General features: G+C 51.6%; 1 protein-coding gene across 1 annotated transcript in view; it reads left to right on the top strand.

The window, feature by feature from the left end:
- The window catches only part of INPP5D (inositol polyphosphate-5-phosphatase D), a 115,363-nt gene that overhangs the window by 27,672 nt on the left and 66,216 nt on the right, over positions 1-21,475 (top strand). The window contains exon 3 of the mRNA XM_044913453.1: positions 19,948-20,098. Within this exon, the coding sequence (XP_044769388.1) occupies positions 19,948-20,098 (151 nt within the window). The remainder of the gene's footprint in view (positions 1-19,947; positions 20,099-21,475) is intronic.

Genomic DNA, 21,475 nt, shown 5'->3' on the forward strand with positions numbered 1-21,475 from the left:
ACCCCGTTTGCCCTGTGCTGCTCCCTGGGGTCTAGAAACAGATGGTGCCCTGGTTGTCTCGCTGGTAGAGCCCAGGAGATTCTCTAGCGCTGGGGAATGAGGCGGCCACTGGCCACACGTGGACAAGTACTTGGGTTGCAGTTAGTCTGACCGTTTTTAATTGTTTTAACCATGGCTGAGGTGTCACTTTGTCACTGTGAAGGCTCCTGACAACACCCCCCTGCCCCCCATCTCCCCTCCCTTCCATCTTGAGCCGGACAGAGCCAGGACACAGAGCCCATGACTGTCTCACCGCACCCCCCCCCCCGGGCCCCCATCCCCGACTCCAGTCCTCTGCACTCCTCAGCCCCACCCCACGCTTCCCACCTCAAGGATGTATTCCTGCTGGAAGGTGTGAACACATTTCAACCCCATGGTGCAAATGGTGTTTCTAATGTGCATAATAATTATTTTCCTTTTAAATATTTCCCTTCTTATCTTTATTTTAACAGCAACATTATTGCTACAGGAAATGGGATCGTCTCAGAAAATCTGGGGCTCAGAAATGCTGTAGCTTCGGGTCCCACACAGGAGTCCCCACAGAGACTGGGGAAAGGAAGCCTGAGGCCTGATTGAGGAAGAGCTGGACCCTAGGCTGGGGAGTTCAGAGACTGTTCTGCGGGGGCAGTAGGGAGCCATGGAGGGTTGTGTATAACACAAAAGGAACCATTTTCAAATGAACAACTCTGTGACATCTCGCAGGTTCACAGTGTTGCGTGACCACCACCTCTGTGTAGTTCCCACACATCGTGCTCATCCCAACCTAAAACCCCAGACACATACAATAATAATTTTGAAGTTAGTTGTTTTTTTTTTTTTAATTACCTTTTATTCCTTATGCCCCTTTCCCTGGGTGTCAAGACCCATGTAGAGAGTTGCTCCTGTTCTCTCTGCCTTCCCTTTCTTTCTTGTTTTCCTGTCTTTTTCTTTTCTTGCTTTCTCTTTTTTAATTTTTTATTTTTTTGCTTTCTCTTTTTTTAAAATATTTTATTTACTTATTCAAGAAAGAGAGACAGACAGAGAGCGTGAGCGGGGAGAGCAGGACCCCTGGATCCTGACCTGAGCTGAAGGCAGACGCTTAACCGACCGAGCCACCCAGGCGCCCCGGCTTGCTTTCTTTTCAACCCAAGTGAAATGTGAACATGCCCCTTCAAGAGTTCCAACAAAAAACACGGAGAGTAGAAAGCAAAAGCCTGCCCTCAGCATCCCCGCACCCCTCTCTCCTCGGTGGGGGCAGCCACTGCCAAGCATGTGGCATTTGCCATTTGGGTGTACATTTACACAGAGATGGGAGCTTGTACAGAGATACAGGGATTTTGTAAAAAACAAACGGGATTATGCTGTCCATATTGTTCCACAATTTGCTTTCTTCTCTTAGCAGTTTGTCTTTGAGATTTATCCAAGTCAGTTCACATACCTCTGTGCCTCTCAGCCATTGTTAACCATACAGTTCGTCTTCCCACGGATCATCATTTAGACCGTGTCCTTGTTGTTAGCACAAAAAACCAACACTGCAATCAGCAGGCTCGTGCGGGCCTCTGTCACACGTGCTGCACATTCTCTTCAAGATGGTATTAGTATGGTAAAGGAACGCATGTTCTTATCCTACATACATACAGCCTTTTCATCCTGCCAAAAACCCCTTCCAAGCGGCCCTCCCACCCGGTGTCGCTTGGGGCCCACCAACCATGTCCCCACATCCTCTCAATACTAGACATCGTCAGGGTCTATAATTTTCACCAAGCAGTGGGTGAAACATGCAATCTCAATATTTTATTTTACATTTCCTTCATTATAAACATTTTTTCCTATGTTCACTGGCCTTTTGTATTTCTTTTCCTGTGAATTGCCTATTTATAGTCTTTGTCAGTTTTTTCCCTTTTAAAAAATCTTTCTGGTTTTAAAAAAAGCTCTTTACATGTTTTGTGTGTTAAGTTTTGGGAGGTTAGTTAGTTATGACGTAAATATTTTCTCCCAACCTGTCATGTTTTTAAAACTTTGTTTATGGTTTGTCATGTGGAATTTTAGCAGTGTTTATGTGGTCAAATGTTTTCATTTATGGATTCTGGGTTTTATGAATTATTCATCTCAATATTATTTATCCAGGGAAAATGTTATTTTTTTCCTAACACTTTCATGATAAGCTTTTATCTCTTTATGTTTACATTTGATATAAAATAGGGATTATAAGCTCATCCTCCAAATGGAAAGCCACACTGTATGTTGAAACATCCTTCACAACGGCCACCTTATCACACACTAAATTCCTACCTGGTGCTAATCTGCTTTTGGGCTCTTCCTTCTGATGCATGGACTGATGAATTTATTGTTGCCCTGATTCCATTACATCCTTACTATGTGGCTTTGTTGTGTGTGTTCCCATCCGGTGGCCTAAGTTCCTATTGATCGCTCTTCTCTTCATTCCTTGGGGTTTTCATGCATTTTCTTTTCCAGGTGAATTTTATAATCAGCTTGCAAAGTTCTTTTAAAAAATCCGTTGGAGTTTGTATGTATACATTGAATGTATAGATTCATTAGAAAAGAAGTTACATCCTTACACCATCCTTACATAGCATCCCTTTTGTTTGCTCAGATTTCCTTTATGTATATATATATATATATTTTTTTTTAAGATTTTATTTATTTGTCAGAGAAAGAGAGCACAAGCAGGGGGAGCGGCAGGCAAGGCTAAACAAGGAGCCCGATGCGGGACTCGATCCCAGGACCCCGAGATCATGACCTGAGCCGAAGACAGGCGCTTAACCGCCTGAGCTACCCAGGCATCTCTCAGATTTCCTTTTATGTCTGTTTTATGCTGTCTTTTACATTTTCTCAATATAGTTCTTATATCTTACATTCTTACATGTGATGGAGTTTAGTTACCTTGGCAGACAGAATCTCTTTTCCAGGACATTTTCTGATTGGGCTTTGTTGATATATTGGGAAGTTGCAGTGTTTGGGGGCTGCTCTCACCTATGTTTCTGAATTATCTCGTGAGTTTTCATTGTTTCTTTAATGTATTCTTTGGCTTCTAGAGAGGCCACACGATTGAAGTACACCATCTTGTCTGCAAGTAATGATAGATGCGTCTCTTCTTTTCAAGAGGACTGATTGCGGGTGAGGGGAGTCATTTTGGGTGTCTTCTGCTGGCAGAGACCCGCAGTGATGCCCATCAGGGGCAATGGCGTTTGCTGGTGTCTTGCTTCTGATTTCCGAGGATATTTCTCCTCCGGATGGAGGATGCAAATCAAAGACAAGGAGTAAAATGGGAATGCCCAGAGGAGGGGATCCACCAAACAGGGCCCAAACTGGAGTGGCAGAGTGGATGGGCAGCTGAGTAAAGCCAAGTGGTCAGTGCCCAATGGACCTTCCACCTGACTCACCCACTGCTCCACATCACGGAGCTTTGCTTCCACCCGCTTCCGTTCGGCACCCAGCATAATTGGGACGGACGCCTGCTAGCTTGGAGGTAGCCACACATGGGTGAGCCCACCTCCTGGATCCTAATCTGAATCACTGGTGTAAATGAGAGGGAGAGCCCAGCAGCACCAGAGGCCACGTCCAGGTTGACTGACGGTGCATACTCTCCTCCTCACCCATATTCCTCCATGCAGTTCTCGACCAAAAAAAAAAAAAAAAAAACATGGATGAATATGACAAAATGCTTTATTGAAACTATGTATATTATATCAAAGACCACAAACTGGCACTCCTCCCCCCCCCGTGTTGGATTTCCTGTTCTCTTTGCCTGACATATGTTTTTAAAAATTATGAACCAGCTAAGAGCATTTTTAGAAATTCCGAGATTTTATAAAATGTTCTGAATTTTCTAGCATCCCTTGAAAAATTTGAAGACCTGGTAAGCTTAGACCTGCTTCACCCCAGGGTAAGCCTCCCCCTTTCGGTGTGGCATTTCCCTTTGATGGGACGAAGTCCCCACCTCTCCCTACTGCCTCACTCCCAACCTGTTCCACTTGTTTCCACCACGTGCCCGGCCTCCACAGGCAGCTGACTGCTATCAGATACAACAAATGAGCTAATTCATCAGGCTAGCAAACATACATCGGCCTTCTGTGTAAATAAAATAAGAAAACTAGGTTCACCTGCCTTGGGCTGTTCCTGATGAACTCCTGCTAGTTCCCAGGACGGCCACTTGCTTTGGTACCTCTTACAAACCATGGTGTTAGTCATCTGATCTAGAATCTTGCCGGAAATGGACACAAAGCTCACTAAAGTGTCAACGACAGAAGAAGCCGCCTGACCCATTGTGAAAATCACAGCCCACCTGGCCTGCCCGCAGGCATCTGGCCACCCCCTCTGCTCTGCCCTCCCATGGTTGAGTTCCCACACAGAGTGCTCTTCCTCCCCTGGGGGAGGCTTGGATTCTATAGAAACAGGTATGGCTGTATTCCCCTTTTCTGTCTGGGGCTTCGGGCCACGGTGGAGGGGGGCTTCTGTCAGTTCCTCGGAGCAGCATGAACCTGCAAATGGTGACTTTCAGTTCCTCTGCAGAGCAGGATGTTTACCTCGAGCTGCCCGTCCCCTGCTGTCTACTGCACTGAGCCTCTCACCCCCCGAAAGGGGGCACTGGAGGCCTCGTTCCTCACTGTGTCTTGCCAACCGGAACATGTCGCTACCGTCCTTTCCAGACAATCCCACGGACCCAGTAGGCAGGCGGGAGGCTTCCTGATTTGATCTGGGCCTCCTCTGTCTTTATGTGAAAAAGTGCTTTTCCTCGCTGAACGGTAACCTCCCTCCACGCCCCCCCGCCCCCCGCCCCCCAACGAATCACTAACCATCTTGTGGCAACGGTACTTTTTCCTGACCCAGTGTTGCTTCCAGAGGCTGGGGCCGTGCAGTGGGAAAGGCAAGCGTGTTCATGAGGCCTCTCAGAATGAAGGGGACAATTTTGCCCAAATCCTAAGTGTTGCTGGGCCCCATGTAGTGGCAAACATGACGCCAAGTTCTCCAGCGGAGAAAGCAAGGCCCTCGTGTTGCAGTGTTTGCCAATTCCTGTGGTATAAATACTCTCACCAGGCCTCGCACCACAGCGGCCACATTTAGTAACCAGCTCTCGGGGTTCCGGAAGAATTGGGTTTGGGGCCAGTATGGGTTAGCACAGTTGGTACGAGCCAACCGCAGTCGCATACGTCTGGCCTGCGTATTATAAATGCATGCTTGTTACTGCTCCGGCGAAGTCTGCGTGCCTCTCCGACAGTAGATGTCCTTATTCGAGATGCCTGTGGCTTGTTAGGGCTCAGCCAGATTAATAATCACCTCTGCTTTACCCAGAGCCCTTTTTATCCCCAAACCCTTATTTATCAGTTTTACCCATTCCTTTTTTTTTTTTTTTTAAATATTTTATTTATTTATTTGACAGAGACACAGCAAGAGAGGGAACACAAGCAGGGGGAGTGGGAGAAGGAGAAGCAGGCTTCCCACAGAGCCGGGAGCCCGATGCGGAGCTCGATCCCACGACCCTGGGATCATGACCTGAGCCGAAGGCAGATGCTCAACGACTGAGCCACCCAGGCGCCCCATACCCATTCCTTTTTTTAAAATCACATTTGGGGAAGATATGTTTTTTTTTCCTACCTGACTTTTCTACTTAATTTTACCACTCCTCTGAGCTTCAGTTTACCCATCTGAAAAATGGGAGTTGATAATATATTAGCATATTCAACCCAGAGCAGGTTTTCCATGATGATGATAAGGGCTCTTACTGACAGAGCCATGCCCTGGGCTTGTATTAGCTCATTTCAATGCCTGGCCGGGGAGATCTTAGAATCTTCATTTATGGCCAAGGACATTGGCTTAGATTGGCAAGTTAAATGCCGTATCCCAGGTCATACAACTATTTGGTGGTGGAACTAAGATTTGAATTTGTGGCTGACGGTGTTTTTAAAAAAAATGAGTCGCAAGCATTAAAAAATCTGAGACTTCATCCAAGAGTCTGGATTTTTATCTTCCCTTGAATATTCTGAAGTTCTGGCAACCTTGGGCCTGTGTTACCCCATGGGGATATAATTGGATATAAGTGAAGCTGATCCCTTCAAAGGGACATTTTTCCAATGTGCCACAGTCCCCACCTCTCCCTAGTGCCTCCCACCCTGCCTGCTTCACTCACATCAGGCTCCAGATTTTGTGCTTTTTACTTACAGGCCACATTGCTTTCTAACTAACAATTAATTCCCCTTGCCACTTCTTCCTCTCCACTTGACCAAGAGAAAAACTGAGACATAGGAGATTTGGGTAATTGATTCAGGTCAAATCAGAAAGGCCGCAACACAGCAAAGAACCCATCTCTTGCTATCAGGCTACATGATCAAAACCGCAGTGCATTCTCACTCTACAGTAATGCCTTACCCACTGCCTTGGTCCTTTCTTACCCTTTATGCACTTGTATACCCTTCCTTTAATAGGGCAACCACCTGAGTGGGTGTCTTTTTATTTGAATGTGTTCTTACAAAATGTCCATTGTTGTTCACGTGCAATTTTAATTCGCTGAAATGATACCATAGCTCTCTATCTATTTTCTACTTTCTTCACCAAAGGATCTTGTGAAGATCCTTCCATATTGTGTCTTACATGTCAAGTCTTTGCTTTTGGCTGCTGTGTGACACCCCGTGTATACCTCGACTGCCCTTTGCCTGTCCGCTCTCCCAGTGATGGGCACCCAGACCTCTGCCACCACGAAGTTGTGATGGCCATCCGAGTAGGTGGCCCAGTGTGAGCCTTAGGGCATATACGCAGGGGTGAAAATGCTGGGTCATAGACTACACACGTATACTTTGCCTAAATTGTGTCTGATGGTTCTCCAGAAGTCTGCATGGTCTACTTGATTCTTTATATAACACAGATGTTGAAGGAGAGTGGAGGGAGAGAGGGCTTATAGATATATAATATCCATTAGGAAATAAGTTCCTTTGGATGGAGTTCAAAACAGACTTGCCTCCTACCAAAGGTCCCAGAACACACAGGCAGAAAAGTTGGAGGACAGCCCCCTTTCGGAGTCTAAGAGCCCAGAACCTAGAGTAAGGGACCCGAGGCCTGGTTCAGGTCCTGTGCTGCCACTTACAGGGAAGGGCATTTGGCCCTTTTGAGCCTCAGTTTCTTCCTCTGTAAAATGGGAAGACCAACAGAAACTCAAGGAAATTTGTTTGGGTGCTCAAAACACATTTGTCCTTCCTGCCTTCATTCTCAGCACTCAGGTAAATACGTGATGCATTTTGTCACCTAAATGCTGAGTTTCTGAGTACACTCAGTCTCAATAAGGAATTTAGTCTAGCTGGCTCAGGGACTCACAGGACCAGAGGCCCAGCTGCCTGAGTGGGTTTTGGACTAGTCTATGCAGAAGGTGAGGCAGGATATACACTGAGAGTGTGCGGAGCCCGAGGGAGGTGAGGAGGGAGGAAGCAGAGAGGGATGGTGGTGGACCTCATGGGTGGCCATGTTTGTGGGGGTAAGAGGAAGTTAAGGGCTTCAAGTCTGATCAGTTCCTTCATAAAGTGGGGGGGAGGGGTCCAAATTCTTTGCTGTTGGTGAGGGGCTTGGGTAGAGGGCTTGAGGGAGAATTCTTGGATCAGTTGTGAGGGAAGGCTCAAGATGAACAAGGACCGGTTTGGGGGGAGTTGAGCCTCACAGGTCAAGATCCTCCAGAAGCTGATGCTGAGCTTGAGTACTCAATTCACTCAAGCAAAGCTCCCGGGACAAGCCTATACGGGGCTGGGAGATGCAGGCCAGAGAAGGGTGAAGCCAAGCAAAGGTGCAGTGCAGGTGAAGTCTCAGACCCAGCCTGATCCTACAAGGAGCTCTGGAGTGTGAGTTAGACCTCAGGGTTTGTCCTGCATGGAGGCAGAGTTGGGCTTTTGCATATATGCTCCAGGCACGCATTGACACCTTTGGTGGGCCCAGGGAACGTAGAGCTCCCCGGTCTCTCCTGAATCTCTGTAGGAGTGAGGCGGCTCCAGGGCCCAAGGAGAATCATGTGAGGTTGCAGGGTCAAGCCTTCAGCAGCAAAGCACAGAGTCCCCCGAAGAGCGGGGCTGGGAGCATAGAATGGGGAAGGGATCCTAGGAGAACTGGGCAGGACACCAGCAGCACTCCATGCAAGGACCTAGCTGTGATTTGAAACTGTAATTGATAGGGACACCGATACTTTGTGTAAGCCATGATGTTTCCCTCTCTTTGCCTGATCCGCTGCTACCTGTCCTTTGTACCTCAGCTGAGGTGTCGCGGCTCTGACAAATAATTCCTGACCCGCCAAAGTCTCTTCGTAAGACCCAGGGCACCGTCTTCTCCTTACTGCCTCTGCACCGTGGAATTATCAACTGAATTGTTTATTGTACTCTATTTCACTTCTTCACTAGACGGTGGCCAAGCCCTGGGTGGGGGCACCTGGTAAGAGGTCAGTAACTGTGTGGGCTGCCTGCTGGCTCGATGGCCTCCTGGCCCTGGCTGACTCCAGCCCTGATCAGATGCAGAAGGTGGTTGGGGAACTGAGCCTGGACAGGGGCTTCCACGGACAGGGCCTGCGGACGTGCAGGCTGGGGGTGGGAGCGGTCCCATGGAGATGGGAGCTCTGGTGACCACGGAGGGGTCTTGTTGGAAAGATGGTGGGGCCCAGAGGGGCCTGAAGGCCTACACAGAGGACAGGTTTGGAAGCCGGAGAGCAGACATAGTGGGAATGAGGGCATCAACTGGAGGATTTGTCCCTTGTGGCAGATGCTGGTGCTTCCTCATGGGTAAGTGGAGATAGTTCTGTCATGAAGTTTCAGTTAAGAGAAAGGCTCTCAGGAAAAGTTCGTTCTTCCTTCAAACTTGTTAATCTGTCAGTGTTTGCTGTGTGACAAGCTCAAAAATCTCAGTGGTTCACAACAACAAACATTTCTTTTCCTGTCCTGGGCCTGCAGGTTGGCTAGTTGGCTGATCTAGGCTGCGTTCTCCTAGACTCAGCTGCGCAGGGCTGGACTCCACGGTTCTGGTCAGGTCTGGGTCTGACCTTCATGCCTCTATGCTTGGCCCACATTGAAGGGCCAGAGGCTCCCTGGGGCATCTCTTCTCACGGCAGATTGCAGGGGTCCAGGAGGGGCGAGCAGAACCCCACATTGTCCATTAAGCCCTGATCTTAGAACTGGCACTTTTGCCCACATTGCATTGGCCGAGGCAAGTTGTGTGGCCAGACCCAACATCAGTGGGCAAAGAAGTAAATTCTTCACACACTAGCGCAAGATGTTGTGAGACGCCATGAGGAGGGCTGCTCCCCTCCCCCGAGTCTGAAGTCTGGGCTTCTGTTTGTGAGAAAGCAGGAGAAAGCAGGAAACCTTGCCCATAGTACCTGACAACCTTGCTAGGCTGCTGGTGTGATGCCTAGTTTCTAGCTGTCAGCTGTGACCACTGACGAAGGACCCATCCTGGCCCAGGGCCTTCACTGTGGGCTTGCGGTCCCCAGACGAGGATGCCACCATCCGAGCACCCAGACCGCATGCTGGCAGATTGAGCGCTGTTACGCCTGAGCCCTAGTTCTCACTGTAGTGGCACCAAGAGAACCCTCAGACGATGCATCTAGAGCTGTCATTTCAGTACCAGCCCGAGGTGTCAGTTTCTCTGCCCTCTAGCCTGCAGCTCCTTTGATGTCAGAGGTTCAAAGCACTCTCTGAGCCACTCACGTCTGTGAGGAGAGCTCCGCGTACTCCCCTGCACGGATAGCAGAGAGTGAAGGGCAGAGATTTGCGACCTCACGATCTCAAATCCCAGTGGGGATCCCAGCTCACAAGTGATGAAGCCGAACAAGCTGCGGAATGTGGTGGGGGTGGGGTTTGACCTGGCATCTGAGTTTTCCCTGGCAGGAAAGCACAGGACGCAGGACGGCTGGTTCCGTGGGCGGGGGTGCGGGGCAGTCTGGGACGAGCCACAGGAGCAGTATGGGGGCACTGGACAGGTGGAGGGTTACAAGCCCAGGGAAGGGGCATGGGTTGAGAAATGGAGACATTGGCTCTGAGCATCGGGGAGGGATGTGGATTTAGAAGTAAGTGCAGACTGGCAGTGAGCAGAACCCATGCCAAGTCGTTCTGGGAAGTCTGCCCAAAACAAGGCAAGAGAAAAGCCAAAGAACCCAGTTTCAGGAAGTGGGGACTGGTTAGAACAAGGTAGATGGGAGATCCCGGCCTGCTGGCTGGGAGTAGGACAGAGTACCGCCCCCCACCCCAACCCGTCCAGGCCCACCTGACCCAGTGGACAGCCTGGTGCTTGCCGGGGAGCTGGGGATGAGCATGGCGGGAGCATGGTATGAGCTGGGAGCACTGATGTCCTGCTGGCTACAGCTGGTGGGTGGGGCTGGGGCAGGCTTGGCAGTCGCCACTTTTCTTCCTTTGAGCTCCATGCCTCCTCCCGTAGCTGCCACATCATTGCCTTCTGCATATGTGAGACTCTGAGCCGGCCTAGTGTTGGCTTTCATGCTTTCCTCACCCTCAAACATGTGATTTGGGGGACCCTGCCAGGGGGCAGGCCAGTGGAGACAGGACCGTACCCACAGATAACAAATACCAGCCTCCCCACCCACCGCAGCTCGGAGGGCAGGCCTGCTGCCACCCGGGATTCGAGCTTCTCCCGCGTGCCGGGTTTCACACCACCGAACCCACCCACTGAGCCGCTGGAGGCTGAAGTCTGCCGGAGGATCTCTAACCACCTGGTTCCACCCCGAGTTGGCGGCTCCCTGCGTCTGGTATCCTCCCTCCTGTCTAGCTAGAAAGTCCGTGGGTCCCCACCCACCACCTCCCATCCTCTCGCTCATCTTGAAGCCTGCCCTTGGGTGCTGCTCTTCTGACTGTGTCGCGGAGCACCTGAGACTCCGTTTTCTCCGCTGTAAAATAGAGCGGTAGCACCACCTGTGATATCAGATCCACTGTACAGCAGAGAGCAGACCCAGCACCCCTGGCCCAGCTCAGTTTCTTCCATTTGGGGAGTGGGGTCATCACCTAAGAAGAGCCAGAGAGGTTCCAGGAGACCCTTCCTCAGAGGGACCCCTCACCTGCCCCTGGCACAGGACACGCCGCGGGGAACTGCGTTCTTGCCACCTCGAAACTATCTCCCCAGGGGCCGACACACGGACTGTTCAGTGTTAAAAAACAAGGAAAGGTGGAGCAGACCTGCTGCCCTCGACCTGGAGAGCCCACGTTCCCCACCCTCCCAGTGCCATGCACAGCTCACGGCCCTCCAAGTCCCTTGAACCCACAACACCAGGCTGTTTCCGAGACAGGGCGGTCCAGCTTCCTGCTGCCTGACTGCCAGAAAGGGGCCCCTCCAAAAGGTCCCACAAAGAGTTCTGAGACATCCCAGAAGACCCCTCAGTGTGCCTCGGCCAGCACTGAGCGCTGTCCCTTTCCCCGTCAGCTCCCGCTCCTGAGGGGCTGCGGCAGGGGAGACCCTTGGAGAAGCTTCGTGCTGCCCATTGGGCACCCCGAGGTCGGCGGGGTCCCTGCCCCTGCCTCCTCCATCCGCTTGGGCCGTGTGACCCTCTGCGGTTGTCTGTATATTCTTGGTACGTTAGTATCATTACAGTTACCTGGGCATCAAAGATGTTTCCCAGATGCAGCCTTAGTACAGCAACCGACAGAAGCACAGAGACCAGGAACGTTTTTATACAACTTTTTAAAAAAATCTGACATTCTCAGACAAGATGCCTTGGAAGCCCCTCTCCTCTGTGTGTGTATCCTTGTGTGTACGTGTGCGTGTTAATTACACGGGCTAGGTTGCATAAGCTCATTTTTAAAACTTTTTAATTGCTGGGTATAGCTCAAAAACGTGTTTATGTATAGCCACCGTGCAGATGAAGGTAAATTAATCTGAAGTTGTAAAGTCCCTATCTTTCCCTGTAAAATGACTGTTTTGTGGGGGGACATTCTGAGACTCGTAGACAGCCCGCTCCTCCTCCGCCATCCCCGGCTGGCGTCCGCGTCTTTAGCATCTGTCCATGCTTGCCTGAATCCCTTGTTGCTGTGACAGTTGGCGGCTAGCGACAACGTCCATCTTTCCTCTGACGGTTATTAATTGGTGTTCTCCTGTGGGGAAGAGCGTTCTCTTACTTGCATTTGTTTACATCGGAATGGACTCATCGGTTGCTCATTTATTCCGTGAATTATAATTATTGTTATTATTCATCTGGATGCTCAAATGGTGCTCTCATAAACGTCATCATTTTCTGAGCATTTCCTTACTTCCTGGGCCAACAGATGTTCTAGGCCTACCGGATACCTTTCCCGCTCGGCCCCAGAATCAGCCTCCTCGCCCAGGTGCCTGGGTCTTTTTAGCGATGAGTGGTACTTAGCAACCAAGACCTGAGCTCTGAGTGTACTCATGGGGGCATCTGTTGTTCGCACGCTGTGTCAGCAGAGCTAGGACACACGCATGTGGGGACACTCGCACGCGCATTAGTATTTGCCTGGGTACAGGTGAATGCACCTTGAGTGCCCCCTGATACGCCCCCGTCCAATACGACACTACAGTCGTTCTTGCCTGACTGATTTCACAGTGTGAAGCCTGGCTCCCATGGCTCCTTATTTCTCAGCATTTGCCCGTTTCCCCGGATGTAGCCAGTCTCCCGCTCTGCTGCCCCTGGGCCCCTGGGTCAGGCCTCCTTCTAAGGTGCCGCCTGCATCTTCTGCCTGCTGATCACCTCCTTGGCCCCAGCCCCCAAAGCCCCATTGCCTTCAAAGGAAGAGCAGGGAAAGGAAGCAAAGCAATAAATAGGTTTTGAAGAGAAGAGGCGAAGGGGAGGGAAGGACAGGGACGGGCTGATCGGCCTTTAAAGAGGCACATCCCGGGGCCCCTCCTAGGCCTTATAGCTGAAGAGGGATTTCTAGATCTCAAGTTGGCCTCCAAAGCTCTCCCCAAGCCTGCCTGCCTGTCCCCTGCTGTCTCTCCCATTAACTGAGTTACTAAAACCAGAGATCTGGAGTGTCCTTCCTGGCCCCTGGCCCCTCCCTGGCTGTTCAGTCCAGCTCTGGCTCCATCCTGCCCCCCTTCCTCCACTGCACCTCCCCAGTGCAAGCACCAGAGTGGGGTTGCCAGCACCCCCCCCACTTCTATCCTGCCCTACACAATAGCCAAAGTGATGATTCCAAAAAAGCAAATCTGATCGAATCACATACACACACACACGCACGCACACACGCGCACGCACACACGCATGTGCATGCACGCACACTTTGAAATGTCTTTAGTGGCTCCAAGTCTCTCTTAGAACAAAATCCAAACTCGGCAAGGCCCCAGAGGCCCAAGAGACCCATGATCTGGTCTCTTCCCTTCTCCCTTCTTCACCCAAGTTGGGGTCTGCAATTCTTAGGAAGAGTTTTGGAAGAAGGTGGAAAGGATTGAGAACGACCTCAAAGGCAGAAGGGGAGCCAAGCAAAGAATTTCAGGGGCTGGCAAGGAGAGGGGAGGGCTGAGGCAGGGCCAGAAGGAGGGGGGTCCCCTCGGCAGTGTGCAGAGGACAGGACGGGGGCATCCAGCCCCTGCGGAGCTGATGTCTAAGTGGAGGGAACAGTGCTGGACCTCAGGAGCTTCAGAGCCTCTGGGGGTGGGAGGTGAGGTTCCAGAGCACAGAGCCTGGGCCTGGACATGACCTCTGACTCTGCTCCATCAGTGCGGTGCCTCAGTGGATATGTGGGAGCCCCAAGGCCTGGGCTGAATCCAGCTCTGCCCCCACCACCACCCCTGAGGCCTCTCCACCCTCCATGGGAAAATGGGAACAGTGACACCAGGCACCCCAAGGCCCTCCCGGCCATTTCTTCACAGTAGCCAAATGCTGTGGTCACCCTGCTTCAGACCTTCTAGTGACTTTCTCATTGAACTTACATGAAATGCTTTGCTGCAGTGGAATAATGAGCATGGTTTGGGGTTTGTTTTTTTTTTTCCCCACTTCTTAATACCTTTTCATCATTCGTAAAACTTCCACAGTGATTGTATACACTCGTTCATTTAACACACGGACTGGCAGAAGCTTGAGGAGGGGGTGCCTCGCAGCCGCGGCTTCCTGCCCACCCTCCACAACCCCCCGCCCCCTCAGCTCCCACTCGGCTCTCCCTCTCCTCCTGTGCCTAGACCTCTTTCAGTTCCCCATTTAGATCCCAGACAGTGCTGAAGTTACAGTTACCCCCTGGGAAAGTTGAGCCTGTCTGGCGCTCTGGCCTCCCTGCCCTGCTCGCCCTTCCTCTGGAGGGTGTCTGAAAGTCACAGCTATTTCTGGAAATACCCCATTTCTCAGACTGCACAGCCCTGAGCCTCCAGCAGACCGGACACTCAGCTGCCCTTTGTTGTAAAGACCCTGGTGGTGGTATCTTCCCGAACCCTGGGGCTAGGGCCGGGGCGGCCCTCTTCCCTTGCTCTGACTTTCCCCAGGAGTGTAGTACCTGGGTAAGCTCAGGTGCCATGCGATAGGGTGAAAGGGCCCTTCCTTCAACTTTTCTAATGTGAGGCCTGTTGCATTGTCCCCGTTTCCCAGAACAGGGGTGGGGCCACTCACTACCCTTGAAAGGGTTTCAGGGACCGTATGAGGCAGAGCCAAGCAGGGTCCCTTTCCTTCTGGGACTTAGAAACTTGTGGGAAGGCAGACACCGCAGGGAGCAGTGGGGAGGGCTTTGTGGAAATGGTAGTGCTGGAAAGCACCCGGAACTTTCCATACACCTGGAGATCTTAATGGAGACAGAAGAGAAAGGCCTTCTGTTTCACAATCTGAACTAACCCCTCCCACGTTTTTTTTCTGTGTGACTTTTTTGTGGGATTCACGTCGATCCCACAAATTTCAAAGGGCTGTCCGCTCTGGGCCCACCCATCCTAAGTTGACAGGCTGACTTAACAGAGGAAATGCTGCTCCTTGCTTTTTCAAAATTGAGCTGTCTGTGACGTGCTCTAGGTATCCGCTAAAGAGAGAAGGAGCTCATTCCTGATGGTAGGAGAGTTGGCGCGGAGCGGAAATCCAGCCGTCCGCAGGCCCTACCCCGGGGAGGGTCTCTCATCGTGTGGGGCTCATGTTCCCAGTGCAAGTGCAACGTGGGGCTGCAGGGTTTCTCTGTTTCAAAATGACTCGATAAATCTCTTCAGGAAGGTAGTGGCCGCGGAATGAGGAACAAAGTCTGGAGGCCCCAACCGTTAAGGATGGAGGGCAGCCCCCCTTCCCCGGGAGCGTGGCCAGTTCTCCCTCCGGGTGTGAGCGCCTCCTTAGCAGGTAGAGTCCCCAGGCCTGCCTTCCCGCAGCTTCCGGAGCCCCCTAGCCACGCTGCCACCACGATGCCCTGAGGGTCCTCCAGGAGAGCCCACCTTCCCTCACTCCCCTAGTTTCCAGCTGAGTTTGGCAGGTGGGAGGCAGTGAGGAGAGGGTGGAGGACGTGAGGGCACAGGACCTCCTGCCCCGGCCACGGAAGGCCCCGGGCTCCTGCCAGACAGCCCTCCTGGGGTTCCCGTGCCTGTTCCCGCCCTGTGCCTGCTCCCAGGCTGGTAACTGCTCTCCTGTTGCTAGCTCTGGAATGCTGCTCCCCTCTTACTGGTATCCCTACACCCCATCCACGAAATGCTCCCCAAATCCCCTGGTGTAACGTGACATCTGGTTCCTGCCAGGACCTGACTGATACATACCACAATCTTCTTGTCGACACTTTGCATTTGAAAGTTGTTGAAAAGGCACCACTTTTGAGGGCTGGGATCCAGGCTGGTGGAGGGCTGGTCCCCCTACTGCCAACACTCCACACTGTTTCTTTGCATCGCCCATCCCAGACCTGCATAGCGTCCTCTCTGACCCTCCTGACTCTCATCCTGACTCCCCACAGCGAGTCCATCCAGCTGCTCATTGCTGAGCACCTCCAATTGTCAGGCCCCACAGCCCCATTTGGGGGTACAGCACTAAGCAGAGCTGGCCCCTGACCCCAGGGTACATAGTAATGTGGATACGGACTTGACCAGGCCCCTACCCCCAAGGGCCCTCGGTGTTCCTGCTGACCAACGGTCAAGGCCCCGTTCCCCTGGAAGCCCCGACCCCCGACTCCCTACTCCTGGCATTGGCTTGGCCGGGTTTGTGAGGTCTCCCCCAAGTATGGCTGCCCTTTGAGCAGCCCCGCCCCCTTGCTGGCCACCCCACCCTGCCTTCTTGGCCACCCTGCCTTAACAGAGAGCCTTTCTCCGTCCAGCTTAGGAATGAGGACACCACAGCTGGGCTGCTCCTTTCTGTGCTGGCCAGGTGGGACCTCCCACCACCCATCTGAACAATCCTCACCCCCTCACCCCACCCCAAGCTTGGGCCAGCTCAAGAGCTTATATAATCCTGGGCACCCTGACCTTTTTCTGTTCTAGAATGTGCTTGAACATAAGTTCTTAAAGGCATCTCTGTGAACCCCTTCAAATCTTAGTACCAAGAGCAAATACTGATGAGAAGAGCTCCTCCAAAGAGACCCTAACTTTGGCTAATTGGCACCCTGCCTTCCCCGTTTCCTCTGCGTCTGTATGTGCTGCCTCTTGAGACAGACTTCTCCCTGTTGACCCGCACGTGTACAGTGAGTCTTCCCTCCAGGTGGGATCTGCCACATGTAGACCTGCCTTCTGGAGAGCACCCCATCATTTCCTGGGTGCATCCCTCTCATGAGCGATGGGGGAGGTGCAGGAAGGGGTCACTCCCCAAGCAACGCCTTTCAGTAGCTGGCCATTCATTGGCTTGCCGGCCCATCCCCCCAAGACAGGCTGCTCCACCATCCTTGAGGTTTGGACTCCACCCTCACCGTCTACCTTCCTGGGACCCTGGACCACCTGGGCAGCCAGCAGCCTTGGTTTGCTAGGCCCTGCCTCCCTGGCCTCTGCGAACAGTCCAAGCACAAGCAGGATCCAGCAGCTTTGTCTTGCTAACAGCGCCCAGCACCTGCTTCTGGCTCCCAGGTCCCCCCGCCCACCTCCTGCCTCGCTGGATCTGTAGGGATTAGATTCATGTTCCAGTGTCCTGTTCCTCTGCATGCTTAAGACACTGCAGATTTCATCAGTTCGAAGATGCTTATTTTTTCACACTTAACCTCTCTGAAATAAAATGTGTCCACACTTAGCGGTGGATCATAGTCTATGCTTTAGCTTTTCAGGGCTACATGTAATAACGTGTGTCTCAGCATCGGTGGATCTTAAATTCCCACGTCCAACATGCCCCCTTAAACACACATTCCCGGCTGAGAACCCTCTTCCAGACTCACACATGAGCTGTTTCACTTTGACTTACTTTGATAGTTTCATATCCTTTTCCCATATGCCTAATGGCTTGTCATCCATTAACTGTAAATTCTTTGATAAGATGACATTTATCACAGCTGCTTTAATGGAATTGAGTTCATCGATCTTGTGTCACGTCAAATTATTTTTGTTATTCTGCTCACTTTTAGTTTTGAACCTATTCTGGTTACTTTTGAGAAGGCCTAGCTGCTGCTGCTCAGATATTTCTGGTTCAATAATGCTTGAAAGAGATCGCTTAACATGGGGCTTTGCGACAACAGGGAATTTATTGGGAAGAATTAAAAAAAAAAGTTGTTAAACTCTATACATTTACTAAATAGCTTAGACCCCACAGTCAAACACACATACATAGCCTCATGTAGAGATTTACATGTGTGCAGTGCATATGCACACACAAACACATTTTGGAGAGACAGGGGGGCCGAGTGGAGAGCCCTGAGTCAAGGTGAAAGTCAGGTGGATTCTCGTTGAAGGGAAATGCATCCTCACTACAACTTGGGGTCAACCACCAGGAACAGGGGCTCAGGGACAGGTCTGAGTCCTGGTCTGTTCCCACATGTCTGGGTCTGTCCCAGTCTGGGTCATCCTGCCTCATTTGCTGTCCCAGTCCCACTTACATGGAGCCCTGAAGACCTGCAGACCAAGGCCCCACCCCAGCCTCCCTCGTCAATCCTAACCAAGCTGGAGCAACGGGTGCCTGACTTCAAGATGGGCAAGTCAGGACGGTCCAGCCACACTAGGCCTACACCGTGTGTGTTCAGCGACCTGGTAGACTGTCCAACTCCCATCCTGTGGTGGCTGTTGGCCTTCTTTCCCACATGTGATCATCCCTGCCCCTTCAGCAAGAAGGCGGCTGGCAGCCCCCAGGGGAGTGGTTGGACCCCTGGCTTCCAACTCCAATGATGGCACCTTTTCAACCCATTTTAAAATTACATGACTGCCGGGGCACCTGGCTGGCTTGGTCGGTGGAGCATGTGACTCTTGATCTTGGGGTTGTGAGTTCAAGCCCCAAGTTGGGTGTAGAGATCACTTTAAAAAACAAATAAAATAAAGAAAAAATAAAATTACATGACTGCCATTGATGAGATGGTTGTGATGATAATGCTGGTGAATCACAGGCACTTAGTGTCAGGACCAGGATTGCTGCGCTCTGAGGCCAAGGAAGCCCCACCCAGAAGGGGGGTCCTTTTGTACCATCCCTGTACCCACCAACAGCCTGATCCCTTTCTCCTGTCTAGCTGCCCCAGGCTCACTGCTCCTCCCCGGAACCCAGCTATGACTTCCTCCGGCATCTAGGGCTGCCACCCCACTCAGCGCCTTAGCTGGATCCAGAACACCTGCCTCACACTGTCCACCTTTGCCCTCTGTGCCAGAGGGAGGGTTTCTGCCTAGGCCAGTGGGGAAATGATGGTTGGCTCAGGACAGGGAACACGAGGAGAAGCAGGCGAGGTACTAGACAGGGAAGATGGATAGGACTTTGGGGCATGCTGGGTTAGGAGATGTAGGGTACGGCATTAACGAGGTGAGTCTCCTCCTTGCAGTTCTCCCATCCTGCCTTGCTGCTTGATAGCCCCTCGGTGTGGGCGGGGCCTCGGTGGGCGGGGCCTCAGTGGGTGGAGCCTCAGTGAGGTGAGGCTGGCTGCCAGGGCCCCCCCCCTTGAATTTCTTGCTGTAGCTACTGGACCAGCTGATGGAGACCTGGCCCCAGGGCATTTGAACAGCACTGCGAAATGACCTGCAGGCTCCTCTGTCATCAGCAACAGAGATACAAATCAGGGAAAAATATTGTGCTGCCTCACCATTTTCTGAGTTCCGATAAAACAGAATTTTAACAAATGAAAAAAAATAATAAAAGCAAAACAATTGCTACAATAGATTTCCTTGTGTTTAAAAACAAATTATCTTGGGGGGTGGGGAGAAATAAAAATAATTACCCCATCTCACACACACACATACACACAGTCTAGAAAACCTGATTCCCATATATTAAAAATAGGTCTCTTGGGGTTTGGGACTACAGGTGACCTCTTTTTTAAAAAAAATTCTGTATTTTCTAATTTTGCCATGAGAAAAATATAGTACTTGTATAATAAAATGCTTTTTAATTTTAAATTTTAATTATTTAATAATTATTATTATTATTTAAAGGCCCAATAAAATGCCTTTTAAAATAAAAGTTAAAAATGGGGGGCGCCTGGGTGGCTCAGTCGTTAAGCGTCTGCCTTCGGCTCAGGTCATGATCCTGGGGTCCTGGGATCGAGCCCCGCGTCGGGCTCCCTGCTCAGTGGGGAGCCTGCTTCTCCCTTTCCCTCTGCTGCTCCCCCTGCTTGTGCTTGCATGCACTCTCTTTCTCTAATAAATAAATAAATAAATAAATAAAAATCTTTAAAAAAATAAAAATAAGAGTTAAAAAAAAAAGGAAAAGAATCTTTAAAACTGCCCTGTTTGTGCAGACCGGTGCTCGGGGCTGCTGGCTTGGCTGCAGGATGTGAGGGTGTGGGTGTGGTGGACAGACACTGCGTGGGAGCCCAGGGCTTTTTCTGGATCGAGGTCACTCCCTCAGCCTCGTTGGTCTCCGCTGCAGATGGCCTTTGCGGTTAGGTGGAGTCCTGGCCAGTTGAAATGTACTTCAGTTTGGGGTTCTGTCCTCAGGCATCCGAAGGTGTCCCCATGAAGTTCTTCACCAAGCTGGACCAGCTCATCGAGTTCTACAAGAAAGAAAACATGGGTCTGGTGACCCACCTGCAGTATCCTGTGCCCCTGGAGGAGGAGGATGCAGGTGATGAGCCAGAGGATGAGTCAGGTAGGAAGGGATGGAAGGGAAGGCAGGAGGGGGGCACTAAGGGGAAGAAGTCCTGGGGTGTTTCTTTTGCCACAAGTGCTTGTAGATTAGGTGGGTCCGATTATCAGAGGGAGAGAGGGTGACATGGTGACCAAGGACAAGTTAGGAAAGCAGGCTCTGGGATCATCAGACAGACCTGGATCGGACTTCCTGCTCTCCAGCTTCTTAGCTGTGTGACCTTGGGTAAATTGCTTAACCTCTCTGAATCACAGACTTCTCTTAAAGAGACACTAAAACTAATATCTACCTCTCAGGGTGTCATCACAGGAGGCAATGACTGCAGAGCCTAGATCCTAGCACACAAGAAGCACTCAATAAATGCAGCTGCCATCCTCATCAAAATAATCAGCTGCATTTCGCTGTAAAGAGAATGAAGGAGGAAATGCTTGTACCTAACTGGAAGGGGGAGAGAAGCGTTTCTTTATATCACCTTTAAAAGGAAAATAAAAAGTACAGCCCCTAGAAAGTATGTGAGAGTCCAGCCTCCCCTTAAAACAGTGGGGGGAGCCACAGAGCAATCAAACAGGGGTCCGACGGAGGAGGGCACGGTAGCATGGACCTTCCTGGACGGCGCCCTTCTTCTCCCCTCAGAAGTTCACTTCCTAACGGAAAACCTAAGATACGGAATTGAGCCTCTCCCCTGGTCAGAGCTCCTCCTAAATCCCAGGGCCTGGAAACAACTAGGTCCCCCCGGGGTCGCCCCCAGACATGCTGAGGTCCCTGGGCTGGCACCTGCCTTTCCCTATGGGCTGCTCCAGCCAGGTGCACCCCGCAAGCCTGCTTGTGGGCCGCTGGCCCACCTGCCGCCCACCTTCCGGGAGGCCCCTTCTGAGTGGCTGCACAGCTCACTGGCTGCCGGGGCGGAGGGGGAACGCTGACGAGCAGGCTTCTCTGTAGAGGAGGTGAGGGCCAGGCAGAGTGTTTCAAAAGGACCGCAGCTTCATGGAGGCTGAGAGGGACCTAGGCAGCCCATGCCCCTTCTCACCCCTCATCAGAAATAGCAAGAGCTGACGGGTCCCCACGGGAGCCCGGGTCACTCACCGGCTCTGTGCCGTGGCCACGTGTCCGCCAGCTGTCCCCAGGTGCCCGAGCTTTGGCCTTGATGCCAAGGAGCCATCCTGCAGAGATGCCCTTCACATGCTGTGGCCTCCCCTCCCTCACACCTGCTGGCCTGGCTCTTCTGCCTTTCTGGATGACCATCTGGAGAAAGCCCCCGGCACCTTCCGTAACAGCCGGGAAGAGAAACCCAGTCTTGTGACTGCTGGCTTCACTTCCCCAAAGGAGGCGCAGTTGTCGGCTTGAACCTGAGCAGTGTGGCCTTCACCCCCACCGCCCCCC

The sequence above is a fragment of the Neomonachus schauinslandi genome, chromosome 3 (genome assembly GCF_002201575.2).
Source record: "Neomonachus schauinslandi chromosome 3, ASM220157v2, whole genome shotgun sequence".
Taxonomy (NCBI): domain Eukaryota; kingdom Metazoa; phylum Chordata; class Mammalia; order Carnivora; family Phocidae; genus Neomonachus; species Neomonachus schauinslandi.